The following is a 22,097-nucleotide window of genomic DNA, read 5'->3' on the forward strand; positions in this document are numbered from 1 at the left end:
GTACTAAAGGTGTGTACTTAATATGAATCATGGAAGTGAAATAGGCCGACGAAGCACAGGGAAGTCAGAACTCCCTCAATTCTGATGGTCCAAATGTGGACCATTGAAAAACCTTGTTTTTAGAGAATCATTATTCGAGATAGGAATACACTAGAGAGCTTCCCATAGCTTTATTTTGCACATAAGACAGCCTGCATCAATAAACAAAATTTTTCCGAGGGGGTCACATGGTCTTTTTTTTTTTTTTTTGTCTTCAAAGATTTGTTTACATTCAAAAAACCGGTCGTTTTGACCTTTTTGACCTTTTTTTTCAAAAAATTATTGAGAACAGTGAAAACTTTCAAGTCAACTGCCCCTATCTCATACAACTAGCTAAGACATACAAGGAATCAAATCAGGAGCCTCACAGGCATATGTAGAGGGATGGCTCTATATTTGGAGAAAATATGTCAAAAATTACATTTTTTCGGTCTAAATTAGGGCCAAAACACGGAACATATTCCGGAAGTATTTCTCCAGAATGCCTCACCCTACAGAGTAGATTGTTAGCTCTCCAGAAGCGCCACACTGAAACGCTGGGCTACATAGAAAAAATTTAGCAATAGCGCCTCCACTTTGTGAGAAATCCATAGCAATTCAACTCGAGCATTTCTACGGTATAGAATTTCAGTCAGCCACAGTTGATATGCGTCGCGTCGTTAGGGTCAATGCAATCACTCACGTAATTGAAACGGTAACTATTTAGCACATATTATCATGGCTAAATACTTCTAAGAGGCGTTGGACCTTCTTTTTATGGGCAATTTGACCATCCAGCCGTTGGAGAAGAAGATTCTGACGATGAAATTCTGAAATTCTGATACGGTAAGCCGCATAGTTGCACACTATGTATTGTGTATGTAGCGCAATTGGTATATATAGACTTACCGTTACGCGTGGCTACCATTGTATTACAGAATACATTTGTTTGTTTGGAGGGGGGAAAATCAGTCATATTCCTCACATTCAAACATCAAATTATATTTTACTTATGAAATAACATGTCTTGAACTCATCAAACTATCAAAAGTCCAGCAAATTTCATCAAAATAATTTCAAATGGGCAAACAAAGTACATTGTTTGTATCATAACCTCATTTGCATATTTACATATCTAATTAGCTTAATTATAAAAAAAATTAAAAAAATTAAAACCTCATTTCAATACCTATCTGTCAATACTAGGGTCCCTATTGACAAAAATGAAAAGATTTTAAGTAATTACAATGTGTAAATATTTTCCCCCAGGGGTCAATGATATGGGTGGGACATGGTACACAAGGAGATAATTATTGAAACAGATTTTGAAATGAGAATATCGTTATATTAGCTTGATCGCTCATGATCCATTGCTTAAGATTGCAGCAAGCAAAGACAACCTTCAATAGCTTTATAAATGTTAATCGATGTTTATGTAAATATTATTTTCGATTATAAAGTCTTATCGCTTGAACACTTTTACATATCAGAGTTAACCATATTAAAATGAATAAAAAGTTGGCTAAGAATGTTCTTCCTTTCTATTTCAAATAACTAAATTGACATTCTAATTAAATGTCACGTGAAAGATTTTTTGTATAATTAACATCAAAGCGTTGTTTAAATTAATAGATAATTCTTCTTTATACTGCTGAATATTTTGTTGTTCCATGTGATATTGACTTATTGTCTAGACAAGTGTACTTCGAACCTTCCTTATTCTTATGAAACTTATGATGTGGTATAGATTTTCATGGTAGGAATATGCGGCAAACACGACATGAAATAAACCGTATCGTAATAAACAAATATGTGAAACAAACTTGCATATGTCGCGTTTAGCGAGTTATACTATATTGAACAACTTGAGCTATGTAATACGACATAAACAATAAACACACAATATGAAAGTGAAGTAGCCCTCAAGTTTTGCTATGGGAAATACCTCATGTTTGTACATAGGTTGAGGGCCTATGGAAACCTTTCTATTATCGCCTAGGCTTGGCTAGGCTAGGTAAAGTGCTTAATTCATTTTAAAAGAGTTAGGGTGGAAAATGCAGCCGGTTACTATGAGATTGGTAGATAACAGTACAAAATCTAACTATGGTATTAGGTGTTAGATTTTACATTAAAAATATATAAGCCAATACCTTTTGGATTAACAGAAGAGTAAAAATTATGTTTGAATATTTCATGTTGAACACTGATCGTCACAGTGACAATTGCACGCACTGGAAACATTGCCGCCATATTGAAAAACATGTTTTGCATGTTTAATTTCGATACAAGCTTTAGTTTACAATAATTCGTGTTTAACCTATTCACCCTGCATTAAAAAAAAAAAGGGGGGAAATCCCTGCCATTAGTTTTGTTTTGAAATAAAACAATTAGAAAGAGAAACTGCTTATCATAAGCTATAATGATCGACAACTTATTGTGTGTGACAACGAAGCTTTGTCACGGCAATACATCTCTCTTAGAACAGTATTGATGACTCTAGGCAACAAAATTACTGTTAATAAATCGTGATGAAAATTTGAAATGCTATACTGATGTTATTGTACCATTCTGAATTTAAGACATTAGTTACAGGAAACCTGATATTCTGCATTGATGCTACATAAGGCCCGACTGCTGAGTTAGAATTGTCCAAACAAATAAATAATATACACACTTCGTGGAAAATGAAAATGCGTGAATAATGGCGTCAATTTGAAAGGTCAGCAAAGGCTTTGACGTGCTTTTCACTTTGTTTTCTTCTGTTGACACCCATGTAGAGTCTAGCGGTGCAACCACCATGTTTAAGTTACGGGATGTTAACATACTAATACCTGGCAGGGTCTAAGAAGCATGGGTTTCCATCTCTTTGAAACATTAAATTAATAAATTGAGGGTTCTAAGATGCAATGTGCTTTATTTTGCAACTTTTAAAACAATTTGTAACCATGCAGAGCAATATAAAAGGTACACGTTTTGAAACAATGTTGAAGAAAGCTTTGAAGGGAATAATCCAATTTTCATTCTCGATTTATATTCAAACGTGATAACGATAGAACGAACTTATATTTGTTCTTACTTATCCATAGTTTTTCGATCCTATTTTCGATTTTTAGTATCACGTCCGTCTATTGTTTTAAGCTATGAACATCTCAGAATCTTTCACAAAAGCAAACAAAAGGAAATTGTGATAGTCCTTCACTCTTTCCAACGTTTTTTGCTTTGATAGCTTTGTTCTCATTTCAATTGTATCGGAAGTAAGGTTTTTACGATATCACTTCCTTGTTCTAGTACAGAAATGATATTTACAAGCTAGAGACTTCATTTTCCCTGGTCTCTGTCATCACGCATTCAAATTAAATATCAGGATTGTTTCCAGAGTGGTTTAAAGGTCGTTTCCTTCTTCTTGAGTATCCACAGCTAATTCCTCTTTTGTTGCCAGTTCATCTTCCAGCCTTGCTGTATCAATATCTTTCACCTCATCGCCATCTGTTGCTACATTCAGATCATCGGTATTGACCTCGTTGATGTCATCTTCATCCGTGTAAAAGTCCTCATTCGACCTTCCTTTGTCTTCATTTGCTCCATCGGCCAACATGGTACCATCGACTATTTCTTCACGCATTAAAGGCTGGTCAAATCTAGGAAACTCTTCCATATCAAAGATAAAGTTTACCAACATCTTGAACCCATTCACTCCCTTGACAGTGTCATCTGCTACATCGATGCCGTTCGCCACTTTACGAACTTTCTCGATAGAGCCTTCATCTTTTACTAATTGATAACATTGAATGAGCAACTCAAGGAAGCGAGACCTTTGGTTTACTGTACTATGCTCAACGATATCATTATCAGACATAGCCGGTTCTTGATGCAAGCCTAGATATTGAATTATATCAGACCAAAATTTTATTACATCATTTTCATTATAAAGCATGGCATCCCTGTTAACTGGAAGATCTCTCGAAAATTGACGAATCGAAATAAGATATCTCTTTACGTCTTCTGCATTTGTCAGCTTCTTTTGTAGCTTAGTTGTTATCCTTTTAACAGAAATGAATGGTGTTAATAACTTGATACCATTCTCTATAGAAGACTTAAGCACGTTGGTGCTATTCAACAACAGGGATATTGGTTCAGACTCGCCTTTACTAAACCACTTAGAGTATAAATCTTCCGCAACGAGAAACTGTAATCAAAACAGAAACAAAAGCAGACGTTATTACTTCAATAGATGTTGCTGCAAACTAACGATGACTGTAGTCTGTAATACTATGGTGAATAGAAAAAAAATCACTGGCTAAAATAGTTAATGTCGTGTTACCAATGTTCATTTTGATACAAAAATATTACTGTTCAACTAACACCTTCAGCAGTACGAATGTAATGAAATTGGGGTATAGTGCTTAGAACCTTGATGATTGAAGGAAAAAGTAGAAGAAATGATATTTACTACAAAATGTTATTAAATGTTTACAATGGCATGTTTTTTGAGAAATGATTATAAAGTTTACCTCCAATTTATTCCTCATTATAAATAGTTCTTAACGAATACGTTCCAACATGACATCATCAAATTTCAGTTCTGAAGTAGAAATTTTACAAAAAGTGTGTGAAATAGAAAAACAATGTGCTGCAGCAACCCCTGTTGATAGGACACAGGAAAGGCGTTGATAAGAGACACATCAGCAGCTTGTTTTTTAAGTTACTAGCATATGTCATGTCCAAATCATCTTATTCATTTTCTGAATGCATGCTAATAACAATTTCAAGAACATTAGTTTTATATCCTATTTGGTGGCAGCGCTTTCCAACTGGATACTTCATGAGCTGACCTAGGTCAATGAGGGAAGGTCGTAACCTACCCTTAACTTCATGTCCTCTATAATGGCACGCAATGCAGGATCCTGAATATCTCCTGCAACGTTACCATCTAACACATTTTGCAGACATTGTTGTGGTTGCAAATTCTCCGTTGAATCGTCTTCGACTTCTTTCGTATTGGTATCTTCCATATCATCTTCCGTGTATTTGACTTGTTCTGAAGTATCAATGTCAAGGATCTCCCCTTCATATGTGCCCATAACACGATGTTCCTGGAATATTTCATCTTCTAAATCAGCGGGGTCATCAAGCATTTGTACTTCAGTGGCCCAATTTGGAAATTCTGTGGTTGAAAATAATCGCAAGACTTAGTCAAAACCGGTTCTGTCAAGAACCCTCAATATGATTAACAAAAATCACATGTCGCCCCGCTTGTTTCTTTTTAGATATTTCATACCATACAAGGCCGCCTTAGTTTTTCTCAAGTAAAACATTCGGGCAGTGACTGTATCAACAGTCATTAGTTTTTATGATGAAGAGACAGCCGTTTCATAGCATGGATTATTAAGTGAAAGCAAAGATCATTAGTAGAAACAAGTATCATTGTTACAAGCAAGGATAACTAGTGAAACCAAGGATCCTTAGTTATAACATGGATCATTAGTAAACACAAGGATCACAAGTTAAAACAATGATTATTAGTAAGGATTAAGTATTATTAGTAAAAACAAGGATGGAAATGTGTGCATAAGTGCAACCTGTTTGTTGAGTCATTAGTTGATTATCAGGTAAAGCATATTGAGTCTGGGCTGTTTATAAGTTTCACTTCCGATTCTTTCTGCAGGCTGTGGATGAACATGAAAGAAGATAATGTTTTCTTAAAATATATATATTAATTTTATTATTATTACCCCGTTATTTATATAGTGCATAATCCGAAAGTTCTATTCGCTTATACTTAACCCTGGTCATCGGTAACTTTTCACACCTACACACCAAAGTGTGCGCAGTTCAAACAATCTCTCCTGGGGCACCACAGTGCACCAAAGCCACGTGTCCCCTAGGGGACTTCCCATAGGGTGCAGCCACAAACCGGCGCACGCAACTATATTTACAAATCACCTCGCAAGTCCCCATTTATACACCTGGGTGAAGAGAGGCAATGGAGATAAAGTGCCTTGCCCAACGACACAACACAATAATCTGACAAGGGCTAGAACTTTTAATCCTTAGATCACAAGTCTACTGCCTTAACCACTTGATCACAACGCCCTCAATGTGCAAGATTGCTAGCAAAATAGTAATTCGATTTCAAACTTTACACTTAAGTATTCAATAAGGCATAGCAATATGAATTGTCTGCATCATATAACGTAGGTAACAGTCCCATAAAGATGTACATATTCAACGTTTGCAAAATGATACCACGCCCATGAGTTTCATTTTCACTTTGCCTTGTGAGCCTACGATCAAAAGCTTTCACTGCATTTTCAACTGTTATGTATTAGCGCCCATGAGTTTCATTTTCATTTTGCCTTGTGAGCCTACGATCAATAGCTTACACTGCATTTTCAACTGTTATGTATTAGCGTAAAAGGAAATTGATATATGAGCAGTGTTTATATAGGACGAAATGAAATTGAATTAGTTTATATAAGGGGTTTCCCTTAATCCATAGAAAAGGAGAAACATCTCAGCTTGATGTAACGTGGTTTTAAATGATCATTTCGGAATTCTGTATGGTGCAAACCTTCGGTTGGAATTTCTCTTCCCTCTGACCAATGAACTACATATGATTACAGTAACTAATAACTACTATATGGACTTCATTGATTTCTTATCGGGTTAACAAAGATATCTCTTTAACAGGTACGTATGTTTCTGTTAATAATCAAAAAGTACCGATAAGTCAGACAATAAATTGCAACTTCTCAATGTGAAAATCAAAATTTGTTCCCACTAAACAGGGAAAAAAAGTATATCAATTGAATGCATTTCAATCGTCCCAGGAATAATACAAGTATGAATAAACTGCAAATCGTCAAATGGTATGTAACAGACTATAAAACATATTTCTCCTTGATGTATTTCTAATTTCCTATATAACTTTAAGGTTTCCTAAGAATGGACCCTTTAATCAGAAGCTTTTCACAATTGAAGAAGCTACGACACTTAGTCTAACACATGAACTATAGCGGCAGTCCTTCACATGTAACATAAAACTCAATAGGAAAAGAGAACACTGTTGTAGCCTTACATAAGATGTTTGCAGAATATTACAAGTATATGCGAAGAACATTGGGTGTTGGATTGTGTCAATTGTGCTCTGTAATTAATCACTGCCTTAAATGACTTAGAAGATCACGTTTTGATTGAGGTATTGGAATGTACATAACCATGCATTTGTATTAAGTTTTCTTCACAGCACTGAGAAGTCAACGACATCCTTATTTAGCCGTTAAGGAGCAGTCTAGAGATCACATTTTAAGCTCAATATCTTGAACCAAGATTAGATAACACTCAGTTTTTGTATCTAAAGTCTAAATTATCATATCTTGATACTCACTCTTTGTACCAAGTTGAAATTTAATACTCTAAGGACTTTAATTTTGGACATAGACTTAGTTTAGTCTGTTAAATGAGGCTACCATATAACGCTAGTCTAACAAGGAACAACATGATGAGTACTGTAAATAAATACAGGTTTCGATTTCATTCTCTGATTAACATATTGTTCTGTTTCATGGACATCAAATGAACCCTGACCTCAACTTAAACCGTAAGCGTGTGGTACCCATTATGTCAAATGTTATATATACGGAACATAAAATTTATTCCAAATTCCTTATACAGTCCATTGAGTTGTGCAGTTAAAAGTTTAGTAGTACTTAGCAAACGCTCCATACTTGAAAAGTACTCGAACAGTCTTTACAAGATTATATTAATAACATTCAATTTAAGGTATTCGCCGATAGGGTAAATTTATCAGATGCCAAAATAGTCTTGGTACCCTCTGAGAAAGTCCTTCAGACCAAGTGTGTAATATTGAAAATTGTAATTGATGTATTTTAAGTTGTAATTTATATTCAAGATTTCTTTAGCACAATATCACAAATTCCGTATTTCTTTCGATTTTTTCCCCGGAGACATTAAGTAGTGGCCCCGACGACAATGAATGGGTTTATCTAACTACAATGATTTATTGTATAACATCAAACAGTCAACTTCCAATCTACTGCTCAAATGTGCACTCTGAAGAGTTTTACACTCAACCGAAACTCGTATTAATTACTACCAGTTGTTACATTGGTACGAATTGTGTCTTTAAGTATCCTATGATAATGCTTAACAAATATATTATTATAACCTATGTTGTCTCTGTCTCTCCCAACAAGCCAACATTTCATTCATTTATTTCATTTTATTTGTTTTTTCACAACATTATTTATATATTTATATGACATATAACAAGAGAATAGCATTGGTACAGAAAATTTACAATCAAATAAATATAAGGAAAAATTACAATAATTAATATTTTACCCTATGTTGTCTCTGTCTCTCCCCCAACAAGCCAACATTAACAATGCTTAGAAAGTATAGTATTATATAATATACCTAACTTGCCTCTCATTTAAAAGTTCATACAATCATGCTTCCATGTTAGTAACCCTACAAATCAAGATAAAAAAATTGGAACTGAAGACCGTATGCTAGGTAATTACCAACTTCTTATTTCATTTAATCTGAAATTGAGTGTACCAATTAAATAAACAATAACTTTTTACCAAATTTAAACCTTTTGTTAGCTAAATGTTCCAAGAAAAGGACAATCGGTCTTCAAGGCCGTTTGCTAGGTAATCACCAATAACGTATTCAGTTAATCTTATATTGAGTGTACCAATTACGTACCACTGACTTTGCACGACGTGGAAATAAATATATTATTACGCTAAATATATTAAGCTTTATGCTAACATATATTTTAATATTCTATAATAATGCTTAGAAAGTAAAGTAATATACCCTTAAACGAAATACAATCATGGGTTACATGCACGCCCACATATACATACACACACACACACACCCATCCGCCTGCATAACTACAAAGGTTACGAAAAAAGGGATGATTTGACAACCAACTTGGGTAGAATTAGGATATGAGATAAAACATTTTCGAGACGATGCTTATCTTTCATTGCTGTGTATAATGATATCATAACATGCAGGAAATGCTAACTTAGTCAGCATCATTATATTCCAAGCCGACCTAGATAACAATTCTTCCACATTGGACCAGAGTAAGGGAGACACTATCAAGTAGGCAGCCGTCAGATAATAGTCTGTGTAATAGTTTTCCAAATTATATTATTGTTATTATTATTATTAACGTTGTCTCGAGAAATAACATGCTGTATGTAACCATATATATATATATATTTATATATATATATATATATATATATATATATATATATATATATATATATATATATATATATATATATATATATATATATATATATATATATATATATATATATTACTTTTTAATGCATAAATTGAAATAGATGGTTCTTTAAACCTCAAGGTTGCTTGCGATTAGATCTGTTTGAACTTTAGATAAGCAACCAGGAGGGAATACATCAGGGTAGTTAACCTGCAATTTCGAACCTACTCATTTTGTAGATGTTGTGAGTCAAGCGTAATTGTTAATCGCTCGAAATCACGGTCTCTTTATCGAACAATAATTAAGTCCAAGTTTTAATGCTTTTGGTTCTTTCACTCATGTTCTGCAGGGTAACAACTTTCTTCAATCGTCCATGATGCAGGTCTTAAAACATCTATGGATAATCGTCACTATATTCATTCTACACGGTAGGACAAAGAGTCAAGTTCTTTGTTTTTTTTAATAGTTATCGTTTATTTAGCCTCGATCTAATAGAGTTTAATAGGTTTTATCTACATTTTAAATCTTGGTGACACATGTATTATCTGCCCTAAATCTTGGTGGTTGAGGTCACCATGATTTTTGTTTCGTTATCATTTCAGTTAAGGCAAGTATGTATTATTGCAACATTGTTTTTACTTTTTATTGGTTGAAGGTAAAAATATGTTTTTTACGTCAACTTTTGCTTCAAATCGAATTTCGTAAGCCTCAATGCAATCTGTTTCTCAGAAAATAGATGAGCCGTTTAAATTTCATTAATTAACTCTTTAGTTTGGACCGGTACAAGATATTACCGGCTATATACTAATAAAGAAGTTTGTGAATTTATATACACGCATCCCTTTCAGTTGCTCTTATTACATGTTGATGTGTAGGTTTACTAAAGAAGGAATAAATTGTCGTTATTTTCATAGAGAGAATACTAATTGCTATTTTTATCATAAATTATTTATTTTGATGAGAAATACACTACTCTTTTTTATTTTAATTCTAAACCCAACCGTTTTAGGTATTCAAGGTGTTTTGACAGACTGTACAAGTCACCAAAATGCTCAAATCGGCAGTAGTTGGAAAATTGACTGCAGGCTACAAGGAGATTGGAGCGAAGTTAAATATTACCGCGATAACCCGGTCGAAGGAAATTTACTGATCATGTTTAATCAAGGTAACCATTCAACATGTGTCTGTCAAGGTCTCGAATATGAGTCAGTTATTCCGATGAGAATCTACCATTAATACACACTTCTATAATAAACACTTATATATATAGTACTTGTACATTCTTAGATACATTTTTACTTTCACTTTGTATGATTGCATTATGATGATGGTGATTTTTTTTATATCGTATAATACGAGTTCATTAAATCATATCACTAAATGTATTAAACTTGTTTATGTTCAAGGAATAATTGCAACCCCTTTGTATGAAGTTACCATGAATTAACACTTATATAGTACTTATACATTCTTAGATACATTTTTACTTTCACTTTGTATGATTGCATTATGATGCTGGTGATTTTTTTTATATCGCATAATACGAGTTCATTAAATAATATAACTAAATGTATTAAACTTGTATATGTTCAAGGAATAATTGCAACCCCCTTGTATGAAGTAACTGAAAAGGTAATGCAGAGTAAAGGAAAAGAGGAAGAGAAAGGAAAGTGATGAGTTGAGCTGAGTTGACACATATGAAAACAAATGAGGCAATTTAAAGATTGAAATATATAATACTAGTTCATGTACGCCAACGCCGCGGTATCAATTGCCCAACTAGTGACTGTACGAAACTATTTACTTAATATTCTTGCATTGGTTATACATAAACTCTCCTAAATGTTCACACCGTGGCTGTTGTCCTACTAATGTTACTGTTAGTGCTGCAGTGTGCCATGGCAGTGTGCCACTTATTCATTAGGGGTAGTGGGTTGTATTGAAACTAAGGGATTTTTTGTTTTAAATTTAAAAAAATCTTTTGATAGGAAAGGCTTGATATGATAGTCTTAGTATGAACTGTTCTGGCTGGAGAATCATTCAATTTTTTTTCCTTGCTGTTTTAATATAAGATATCATACGTCATCTCGTTTCTACTCCGCTTTCAAGATAATGAGACGCGTAGATTTGGGTTTGGACAAGATATCGATACCATGGATATTGATGAAGATGGCGCCATAGTTATCAACAATGTTACAATAGATCACATAACTGTGTATACGTTGATATACACCGACAGAGATGGGCATGAATATCAACATGAATTTATAATTATAGGTAATGTTAATACCATTTTTTTAAAGAGAACATTCTATAGTAACATGTTACTTAAAAAACAATATGTTTAGCTTGTAACCTTATTTCACGGTTAGGTACAGCAGCAAAGCAATCATAAATGACGTTTGGCGAATCACAAAGAATGAAATATAATCCAACAAATTAATACTAAGAAAATGTTAATACGAATTGGCATATTCTGATTTGCACGTAAAAACAACTTTCTGAACTCAGTGTTTAAAAGTTGTATGATTCCAGAAAAATATACTTTTGAAAATAATTAAAGGAGACATAAACCCACAGAATTATTTAGGTTATTCTAGGGCAGAAATATATGCAGATTCTAAAAATCAACACCATTTTCCACGAAATACAACCATATTCCAGATATGATCCAAACTTTGAAGGCTTATGGGAGCCGCCATATTTGATCAAAAATTTTTCAAACCACCGCTTTTCAAGCCGGAAGTGACGCTTTCGATTCACTTTCGATTTTTTTGTTGCCAACTTATAGCAGAAAAATAATCTTTGTAACCATTGATTTTATTTTCTCATTATAAATGCGTATTTACTTTTTTTGTAAATTATAATATTTGAATTTGTGCTTTTTCAATCGATATAATTTGTTTAATTGCTTGAAAAGAATAAAATACGATCGAAAAGAAATACTCTTACTCTCGATAAAGATCGTCATTAGTTCCGCGAAAAAACACGATAAACAACTTGAAGAGCACAGGCACTCGTAACGTTATGTAGGTGTACTCCGTGTTTATATACCATACACCTACATAACGTTACGAGTGCTTGTGTGGAAGAGTACCTCGAATTCACTGTTTTATTGGTCATATTTCGTAAAACCAAACATATTTGGCTTTTTACTGATCGTGTTTCTTTCACTCCGTAAATATATTCAGTTTCACTTTAAAGCATTCTTTGTACGGAATCGAACAAAAACTCAGCACTTGCCACAAGCAACTTTGTTTACGACTTAGGCTAGGCGTTTGTCAGCCTAACATTATTTCTTTCAGTGCGTAATTCGCAGGCCCAGGCACATCAAAGTTAAGTACGTAGGCCTAAAGACATATCGTATTTTTTGGTTGAAAATGGAACATTTTGGACTTGAGGGCTATCAGTTTGAACCCGAGTATACTGAAGCTGAAATGGTAAATTTAGCTGCTGAAAAAAATGCCACTGACACTGACTCAGTTGGAAGTGAAACTGAGACTGATACTAGTGAAGAAGATTATTGTTTGTGTGGAGAATGTGAAGCTATGCCTTCTGAAAAGGAGAATGTTTGTTGCCACTCGGTATTTCGGCAACATGAATTGGATTTTGGAGCCTGCATCACTGAAGACCCGAACTTTGCTGCAGTATGCTTGCAGAAATTAGTTTTGGAGCTTGCTTTCCAGCAATTTCTTCAATACATAAAGAAACCGCCACTTGCAGCCCAGGCTCAAATGAACAACAGGTTAGTTTTTTTTAATTATTTTTTTATAACAATTAAAATTAGGCAACCCTTCACTACTTTGATGTTGCTGTCTATCTTGATTTTCATTCGAATATGCACAGTAAATCAATGCAGCATTTACACCATTGAACTCTATTAAATACTGCTTTACAATTTTAAGACCAGACACTTGCCAACAGGAGTTTTGTTTAAGTTTTCCTCATTCAAGACACATTTAGCCCATGGATCTCCACTTTGAAGATCTTCGGAATGTGGTGCATAGAATGCATCCAAGTTTGAAGCTGCAACAGCTCAGTTGAGCAATTTTCCAACAGCCAACCTCAATGCAACATAAAAGAAATGGAATCCTGAAATGATCTTATTCAATATGTAAAATGTGATTGTTTTCCTTTTATTTCAACAGGCAGAAAAGACTCATGGCTTATAGACAGATCAGTTTGTGGGCAAGCAGAGGTCAACCCTTAGGAAAAGGCAACAGGAGAGTGTTACCTTCCTGCTGTGTCATGCGGATCAGGGCAGAATTTACTGATGACACCTTCTCAGGGTACCTTGAAGTACAAGAGGCATTAACTATGGATTAAAAGGTGATTTTTCAATTTTCTATTTAATGGTATATAGCCCTGCTTATGTTTGTGAGTTTATTTTTGTCAAATAACTGTATAAACAATTATTTGGTTAAAGTTTAATATCAGTTCTACTGTACAGCACATTTAGAGAGCTGCATTTAGGTAAATCATGACGCAGAAGAACTGCATCCTTTTCAATGCCATTTAGCTGGCAATAACAGGTGGGATAAAAAATGCCAAAGTATTCCTTTTAATTTAAATTTATTTAGCAGTGAAGCATCGTTGCAAAACATGAAATTCATTTGTTTTTATGTTATAATTTTTGTGTTATCAGAAGAATTTATGAGGTCTTTTTTTTTCTTGCAGATCAGAAGATATCGGTTTTGTTCATATGAGAGGGAAGGATGCGTAACTCTTGAATGATTATAACTCAAGATTTGGGATCTTTCATATTTATTTAATTTTGTTTTTACTATACCTGTAGTAAAAATTGTATATATCCATTCCTCATGAAAAATACTGAGAGGCTTCTATTAAACAATATTGTAAAGGATTTCAGGTTTTGCAAAGAATAAAGGCCCAAAATAGAAAATATACTGTATGTGTTTTACTCTAATTATATTTTCAGGTCTGATGAATATAAGCAGATAAATGTTTTGCTGTAACTGCATAATATTTTTTTGGCAGTAAGTAGCTTAAATTATTGACAAAAATGTGTTTGGTAGAGACAAAAAGGAGCATATTTCCATTTGCTTCCACCAGGGAGGAACACCAGCTTAACCCCCATGAATGGCCTGAAACTGAAGTAAAAGTTAGATACATGTCCCACAAACTTCAGAGTTTGTCAAGCTACTATTTCCACCCTATTCCATTCTTTATATTGTGATATTAAGTCCTTTCTGGGATCCAACATCTATCCACTCATTCAAAGTAGTGAAGGGCTTTGACTCCTACCCCACACATTCATTTACCACATATCAGTATTCATCCCCTTTCATATGATTGGTAGGTTTTCAATAGCATAGTAGATCTGTCTAGCCTTGGCATGAAAAAGATCTTATTGCAACAGGAAGATATCAACCACTAGTCTTGCATTGCTTAACTGTAGCATCCTCAATTATGTAAAATACTATTTGAACATACAATATAAGTTGTAAAATATTTCACCGACTTAATTTTACAGAGAAGCATATCAAGTGGATAAAGCAAGCAAATACCTGTGGTGTATTGTCTCAAGTAAAGAAATGCACATACCATAATGTTTGTCATTGTCAAGAAAAATGTATTTCCACAAAATATCACAAGCACAAGGTCTACAGGTATGTAAAGAAAATATAAACATCAAACACAATATATGATGAAATGGTAACAACTATTCAAATAAATGGTGAAAACAGTTTGCAAAATCGCATGAGTTGAAAAAAAGCAACATCTCTGTCACAAATGAAACTATATGATAATAATATGAGACTATCAAACAATGGATAAATGATTGAACAAATTTATCTTGCACAAACCAAATCATGAAAGATGTGAAAATTTATCTAATCTTCAGAATAGTTTGTTTGGTTTGAATGGGTATTTTGCATCCCAAAGGTCATATAAAGATACAACAGCCATTTTATAAACCAGTTGTAAAAACTAGTTGAACACTGGAGATTGAACCTGGGAAGTTGTTGTAATAGGCGAAACACTAACCACTAAACCAGGGAGGTTTACGATAGTTTAGAATAATTTGTACACATGTTTAAATAAAACGTTAACAATATACACAGAATTATGAAAATATGACTGCAGCAACAACTGTGACAGTCATTGATGAATACATAAAAAAGAGAATGTTTCACTTTGTTGTACATAAATCTTAGCATTACAAGCAAGGTGACCTTATAAACAATAACATTGTTAATAGTTGAATAACATTTCAACTCATCATTAGTGAATACATAAAAAAGAGAATGTTTCATTTTGTTGTACATAACTCTTAGCATTATAAGCAAGGTGACCTTAGAAACAATAATAGGGTTCATAGTTGAATAACATTTCAACTGATCGTTGATGAAAGACTAATCATTACAATGGATAGTATACCAAGCCCAACATAATCCAATCAAACAAAAAGTTAATGAGATCATAAAAAAGCAAATACATGGAAACAATATGTAATATTGCATAGGTGAAAGGCATAGAGTTGAAAAGTTTTCTGGGTATTTATCTTTAAAAATGAAAATGCACCTTTATCAAGGTAAGTACTATGAACAAAATGATAGTAGGCCTATATATTTTTTATTATGAATTACTTTATTTTTCAAGGTTCTCTTTCTAACTTTGGCAGTAAATTTTTTGCTCAAATATGCAAAAATATTTATTAACAAGCTGCTGATAAAATTAATTGGCAAGTTTCTAGTCCTCGGCTTTCAAACATTATTGCACTTTCTTGTAAAGCAAAAAATGAATTGGAGTTAAGATAGAAAATTCCTGCTGATGCCAATGAAAAGAAGCATACCGGATAAAAACGTGATTAGTTTACCACCAAATTTTTCTGTTAAAAAAGATACACAGTAATCAACATTAAAAGAAATAAGCTTAATTAAGAAGAAAATGCTGAACTTAAACAATACAAAATTTAAAACCTAGAAGCATGGCTCTTCAACATTTCTTCTTTTGAGGGGGCTTCAGTTGGTGCAATTTTTTTTGCAGGCGCTGCTGGCACAGGGTCAATTGTACTTGTCTGTCTTCGATATACAACCCCTTTCATTAAATCTTTGACATAATCATAGTTCTTGGCTTCATACCTCGCCTTCAGCACCCAACTCTTCGTCATTTTTGTAAATACCTTCTTGTATTGTACTTCCCCTCGTGCGGATGAGCCTTTGTGAGGCTTCTTCACAACGGCCTTTGCCCGTCCAACATTCTGGTTGTGGTCAATTGCAGCTAACTTCAAGCGAGCTGTCATTGATGAATAACCGAACTCTAATCTCTTTGGCGCATACTTCAAAAGGACATTGTGGAAAACTTCAAGGGCACCAGTATGCATGAATTCTGCAAGAAATCTTATGTCCTTCAAAAGTCGCTTAGCCAGGGCTACCTTCTTCAGTGCCTCGTGGGCAGATGATCCTGCCTTGAGCCATATTTTCTTTCTCTGCTGCAGATCTGTCAGTGGATCATGGCCACATTTCTGAAATAGTGGTAAGTTAGGATCATCTGACCACTCATGCTGTCCTAGAACATGGTAGACCATAGATGACCACATCTGCACCAACAGCTCCTGGTCCTTGTTGCAAGCTCTGGCACAAAACCACAGATGGTTGATAATGGATTTGATCCAAGGTTCCAATTCTTCATTTCCCTTTTTCTTTGCCGCTTTGCGCAATTTGCTTTTGATATTTTTCGCTAGGTGAAATATATCAAAATTATGTTTTACAGAACTGTACTTAGTACGCATTAATTTTCTTATTCCTGTGTGACGGTCAGTAGCAAATCTTTTTACATTAAGTTTATAGTCATTAAGGACTCTATCCATACACCTCTGGAAGCCCACTGCTTCCATTCTTTGAGATGCCCCAGTCTCTGAAACTTGCACCAGTTCCATGTCTACCACCTTCTCTGAACTGACATCCATCAAAGAGTAGCTACAATACTTTGCTGAAAACCCTGGTGAATCACAACGCCCATCATCAATAAGATCAGTTGGGGATCCTTTCAATTGGTCAACCACTGCCTTTTGATGTGCATCCCAATAACTGTTAATCTCTGGGATGAGGTACATCTTCTGAAGGTCATAAAATGTAGTGGCAGAAAAGAACTGCAAATTGAAAAATTTCATGAACTGAGCAACTCTTTGATATGTCAGTCCAGAGAACATGGTAGCCGCAGAACAGAGGAGGTTACCAATGGGCATCCTACCATCTAAGGGCTGGGAGGTCCACTTCAACACAACATGGCCAGAAATACACTTCAATGTTGCAAGCAAACCTGACCCAACAACTTGCTTTTCTATATCTGTAACACTACTTGAACATTGGGAACATTGAATATGATAACAGAGCTGTTCTATGTTCGCCTCAAATACTGTATACTTTTGTTCCTCTACTGCCTTTGTTGCAAAGGAGTCAGTGATTGAAAAGATGGGTAGGTCTGCGTCCGGTTCATAGTGTGGATCTCGCTTTTCATCATCCTGGCATCCTTTATCGCTGCCATCACTGTTGTCCTCAGCTTTTTCAATTTAAGGGGGGACTTGTGTTTCAAGGACCTCTGTGGTGGCAATGTCTCTTGCTGCGGTGGGGTCTCCTGGGGTGGAGCCATTCCCTCAGAGGACACATCTGCTGATAAGAAGCTGTATGGGTGGTCCAATTCCACTGTACAAGCATGGTGTGTTTTGACTTGTGGTACACCAGCTTGGCATCCCATCTCTGTAACGTCAGTATATGTCTGAGTTGATGCGCAAACACTGGACAAGGCATCCTGTACAAGAATAAATAAAAGAGCATAAACACTCGAGTTAGACTAACATAAGAGAAACATCGATTTAAATCTGCCAAAAAGAAAAAAAAGAAATTTTCATACATTATAAATGATAAAGGTAGGCATTAGAATAAACCTTGAAAAAAATGACAAAAGAGTAAAAGGGTTTGAAAAATTCTCATGCATGTTTTCCAAAACCTGCTTGTAAAGAACAAATTCTCTGGTCCATAACTGGCTGATATCTAATTTCAAGGATTGAACTGTACCAAAAATATTGGTACAACATTTAAGGCAGTGACATATCTACTAATTTATTTTGACACCCAGTTTTACTATGTGAGTGCAAAACTGTATTGCGACTTAATGTAATGTAAAAACATAGGAAAGAAATGAGAAAATTTTAATATGCCTTTTCAACCAATTTGCTTTTTGAAATGTGCAGTGCTCTACCTTTACAGTACTTGTTTATAGGGGCAACCTGCCTGCCCCCATTTGTTTTCCCCCATCCCTCAGAATTTTTTTTATGTATATACTTAAAAAAAACTACCTTGCAACAACCTTAACAAAAAAAAGGAAAAAAAGAAGTTTTCCTGTTTGGTACATGAATGGCCCTTAGGCTATCATAATAAAAGTGTACGTTTGGAGTAACTCTACCCTTCTCAAAAAATTCCTAACTTCTCAAAAACATTTTCTTGAAAAAAATTAAATTAAATTTCACAGTGTGCAAAAAAGCATACTAAATTTTGAAGTTGGTTAAAAAAAAAATTGCCTACATACCCAAATTTTTCAACCGACTGGGCTACTCCAAGCTAACAATATTTTAAGGATGACCTTATTATTTATGGTTTCTTTCTGAAATTTAAAACGAGCCCAGAGATTAACTAGCGAGCCTAATGGGTAGATCCACGGGAGACTTTCCCACTTACAGCCCATAAAAAAATAATCTTAAATTGTGAATTCATAACCGCTATTAAATGCGGTGACATTTTTTTTTAGCTCTTTAGAAAATTCTGGAAATTATCACCCTTAGATGATTTTCTGGATCCACTATTGGAGGGCCCCTTTTTGAAATCGAGTTGAGGGCTGTTGTGTATATTTTAATTTTTCAGTGACATTCCCTACTTTATTTCAAACTTCAGAATCTTATTAGGGATGCAAACAATAAACCCATAGTGTAAATCTGAGAACAAGTAAAAGCCAAACTTACAGGTATGAATTGCTGAGTGATCCGTGTTACAGCAGTTGTGTGTGTGACAGCAGGGGAAAGAACCTCAGCAGGTGGATCCAATAGACTGGAAACTCCCTGTTGATAAGAGAATTAAAACAACATTTAGTTTCAATACAAAATCACTACTTAATGAAACCTCAATTCCAGGAACAAGTATGAAATTTACATTAACTGCAGTCAAAGTAATAAATTTTTAATATATACAGCTCTTGAATTTTCATGTGTGTCAGCTTGAAGTGCTATGTAGAAATGTTTCAAGAGGGTAATAAAATCTGAGAAGTTTTTGAATTTTGAAATATGATAACAATATTTTTGTTTGAATTGAAGCACTTTTAAACATCGAATGATTACAGCATAATCAATTTTTATATTTGATTAATCAGCTAATACTTAGTTTTTTGGAAGAATTAGCTCTGGTGACCATTTGTTTTCAATTTTGCATACATGTGCCCCCCCCCCCCCCAAAAAAAAATCAAAGTCTGATTATGGTACTGCAGTAACTTTGACATAAAACAATAAAAGAAATTATAAACAGAAAAAATTAAAAATTTTAATACCTTAGGTGAACAGTGTAATGGCTGACACAGTTTCTTTGAAGGTGGCTGATCCTTTGCTGTCAAAAGTTGATTGATTTCCTACAAAAAAAAGTATGAAACATAAACATTAGAAAAATTTCCTGGAAAAAAAACATGAAACATATGGTAAAGTAGGAGCAGTTTATGGGTTAAAAATTCCCATCAAGCCATACTAGGATCTCCAACTGAGATCGTCATGAATGAGGGGAGGGGAATAAACAGTAACAATTTTCCAGTATTTCTAAAAGAAGTGGTTAATGTGGTCTAAAAAGGGCTATTAATTTTGTTCTATTATCTTTTTTTTCTAGGGGGGAGTGGGAGAAGTATGAGGAGGAGGAAGACGACATAAAAAATGGTCCACAAACTTCTATAAGAGAAAAAATTTCAATACTTGGCTTGAAGGCAGTTAATCGAGGAGCGACTGAGGGAACGCAACAAAGGTGGCTGTGTATATAAAAATTTTGTGCACATTACATCCACGGCAGCTGCACAGTGGATATAAAAATTTGGTGCACATTATATCCACGGCACCGATATTTTGTTGTTGCCAAAAGCACTGGTCGATCATCTCCGTGGATATATCATTATATCCACGGCTGTTGTAACTAGTGTACCACCTCCAGGGAGGGGGGGGGGCAGAGGGGGAACGTCACCCCCATAAAGCTTGTGTTTTGTTTTTATTCTAAGCCAAATTTTGTGAAATCATAACGTGCCGTGAACCCAGGGCCATCGTATATAAGCGATGGACTGGGGGATGTGCCCCCCCCCCCCGTGATCAGTTTGATGTAGTGACCCTTTTTTTTTTCTTTAGAAATATGGCTTCCAAAAATATGGAAAGTGCACCTCCCTTTCTGGATACCCTTGAACCACCTACATGGACATTGCTCAGTTTTAACCTTGGGAACAAACACAGTCAACTATTCCAACACCTCCCTAACAGAGCTACCCATATTTATGGAGAATATTATCCTCAGATACAGTAGCATGATCCCACCCCTGCTCAATTATAATACACCCTTCACAGGAAATGATCCCAAAAAGTAAACTCTTTTCACCTGTGGTTCATTACACAAATAAAAAATTTGACAAACTTGTATTAACAATGCTAACAGTTGTACATCAGACAACATAAGATAAGCCCTTGTTAAGTTTTCAATGATTTTGTTTGTTTTGTTTTCACACCTTTCAATTGAAAGAATCAATGTAGGCCTATTGTACTACTAGTGCCATGTGAAGCTGTGCACTGTACTATACTACTAACAGAATCAATGTAGGCCTATTGTACTAGTGCCATGAGAAGCTATGCACTGTACTAACTTACTGTTATCTTAGCGTTAATATTAGAATTATATCGGGGTATTTTTCTAATGAATACGTGACGATATGCAAAACAAATGATTTTTCTACATTAATTCATATATAAATATCCATCTTTTAACCCCACATCATTCACAAATCGGCAGCCTAATGTTATACTCCGATGTACTGCGCGATATAAACAAACGACTTTCGTTAGGCCTCACCTGTTTCGCTGATCTTTTCAGAAGGCGCAGTGCTCGACAGTGGTCTTCTTTCGGGCGACGATGGACGAAAATGGTTGGAAAGGAGCCGGGTTTTAAGTTCTTTCTCGGTTTAGTTCCCATTAGTCTTGCTTTAACGTCCTCTTCGAAGCATTTCTCTTCGAAGTGGTCCTCGCAAACAACTTTGTATTTGTGGAACGTAAAGTTGTCCACGGTATGGCCAGTCCCGATCTGATGTAGCCATTTCTGGGAAAGTTCTCTCTTCTCTGGGTCCGTTTTTCCGTCAGGAATAACAAAAAATCGCTTCCCCTTCGATTTTCCAGCACCATGACGATTTGTACAACCATAAGCTTGGCATTCCGGCATAATTTAAACTTTTTTTCGAACTTGAGAAGCTTTTTCCAAACTTTCTTTGACCATTGTCAACACACAATCTGCATATGAATGTACTGTGTGAGTGATTGGTTTCTGAGAAACGAAGTGAATCTACGACGTCACTAAATTGAGGGCGGGTGTAAAAAATGGCGCGCCCCATACATTTGATTATAGTAGCGAAAAAATGTTTTCAAAAATCGAAAAAAAATATGATATTACAGTTTATAAATAAACTAAGGCGTGTATAGTGTTTATAATATATCTTTCCATCTTAAGGATTAAGGAAATGTTGTGGGTTTGTGTCTCCTTTAAGAATTATATGTTATTTAACT

At 34.8% G+C, this 22,097-nt stretch overlaps 5 protein-coding genes across 8 annotated transcripts in view; 2 read left to right on the forward strand and 3 right to left on the reverse strand.

Moving 5' to 3' along the window:
* Window positions 1-801: 801 nt before the first annotated feature.
* LOC139983503 (uncharacterized) lies at window positions 802-4,723 on the reverse strand. The gene is made up of 2 exons (XM_071997089.1): window positions 4,530-4,723; window positions 802-4,204 (listed from the first exon to the last, which is right to left on the reverse strand). The coding sequence occupies exons 1-2, from the start codon at window positions 4,545-4,547 to the stop codon at window positions 3,401-3,403; spliced, it is 822 nt and encodes a 273-aa protein (XP_071853190.1). The 5' UTR covers window positions 4,548-4,723; the 3' UTR covers window positions 802-3,400.
* Window positions 4,724-6,480: 1,757 nt separating this feature from the next.
* The window catches only part of LOC139983494 (uncharacterized), a 31,519-nt gene continuing 15,902 nt past the window's right edge, over window positions 6,481-22,097 (forward strand). The window contains exons 1-4 of one of the 3 annotated variants that reach the window (XM_071997060.1): window positions 6,481-6,708; window positions 9,642-9,720; window positions 10,302-10,457; window positions 11,402-11,569. In XM_071997060.1, the coding sequence (XP_071853161.1) occupies window positions 9,666-9,720; window positions 10,302-10,457; window positions 11,402-11,569 (379 nt within the window). In that variant the 5' untranslated portion in view covers window positions 6,481-6,708; window positions 9,642-9,665. Of the gene's footprint in view, window positions 6,709-9,641; window positions 9,721-10,301; window positions 10,458-11,364; window positions 11,570-22,097 lie in introns of those variants that run through there. The other 2 variants (XM_071997061.1, XM_071997063.1) reach the window with 2 other exon arrangements.
* LOC139983504 (P2X purinoceptor 7-like) lies at window positions 11,581-15,419 on the forward strand. Of its 2 annotated transcripts, XM_071997092.1 has the most exons (3): window positions 11,581-13,037; window positions 13,441-13,621; window positions 13,970-15,419. In XM_071997092.1, the coding sequence occupies exons 1-2, from the start codon at window positions 12,673-12,675 to the stop codon at window positions 13,616-13,618; spliced, it is 543 nt and encodes a 180-aa protein (XP_071853193.1). In that variant the 5' UTR covers window positions 11,581-12,672; the 3' UTR covers window positions 13,619-13,621; window positions 13,970-15,419. The 2 variants fall into 2 exon arrangements, with proteins under 2 accessions (XP_071853193.1, XP_071853192.1); XM_071997091.1 differs by having other exon boundaries at window positions 13,441-15,419.
* On the reverse strand, window positions 14,996-17,504 carry LOC139983500 (uncharacterized). Its single transcript, XM_071997082.1, has one exon. It carries the CDS (start codon window positions 17,502-17,504, stop codon window positions 16,230-16,232), a length of 1,275 nt encoding a protein of 424 aa, XP_071853183.1. The 3' UTR covers window positions 14,996-16,229.
* LOC139983501 (uncharacterized) lies at window positions 17,682-22,083 on the reverse strand. The gene is made up of 4 exons (XM_071997083.1): window positions 21,394-22,083; window positions 19,853-19,930; window positions 19,275-19,370; window positions 17,682-18,067 (listed from the first exon to the last, which is right to left on the reverse strand). The coding sequence occupies exons 1-4, from the start codon at window positions 21,754-21,756 to the stop codon at window positions 17,693-17,695; spliced, it is 912 nt and encodes a 303-aa protein (XP_071853184.1). The 5' UTR covers window positions 21,757-22,083; the 3' UTR covers window positions 17,682-17,692.

This window comes from Apostichopus japonicus, chromosome 16, assembly GCF_037975245.1.
Source record: "Apostichopus japonicus isolate 1M-3 chromosome 16, ASM3797524v1, whole genome shotgun sequence".
Lineage (NCBI taxonomy): Eukaryota > Metazoa > Echinodermata > Holothuroidea > Aspidochirotida > Stichopodidae > Apostichopus > Apostichopus japonicus.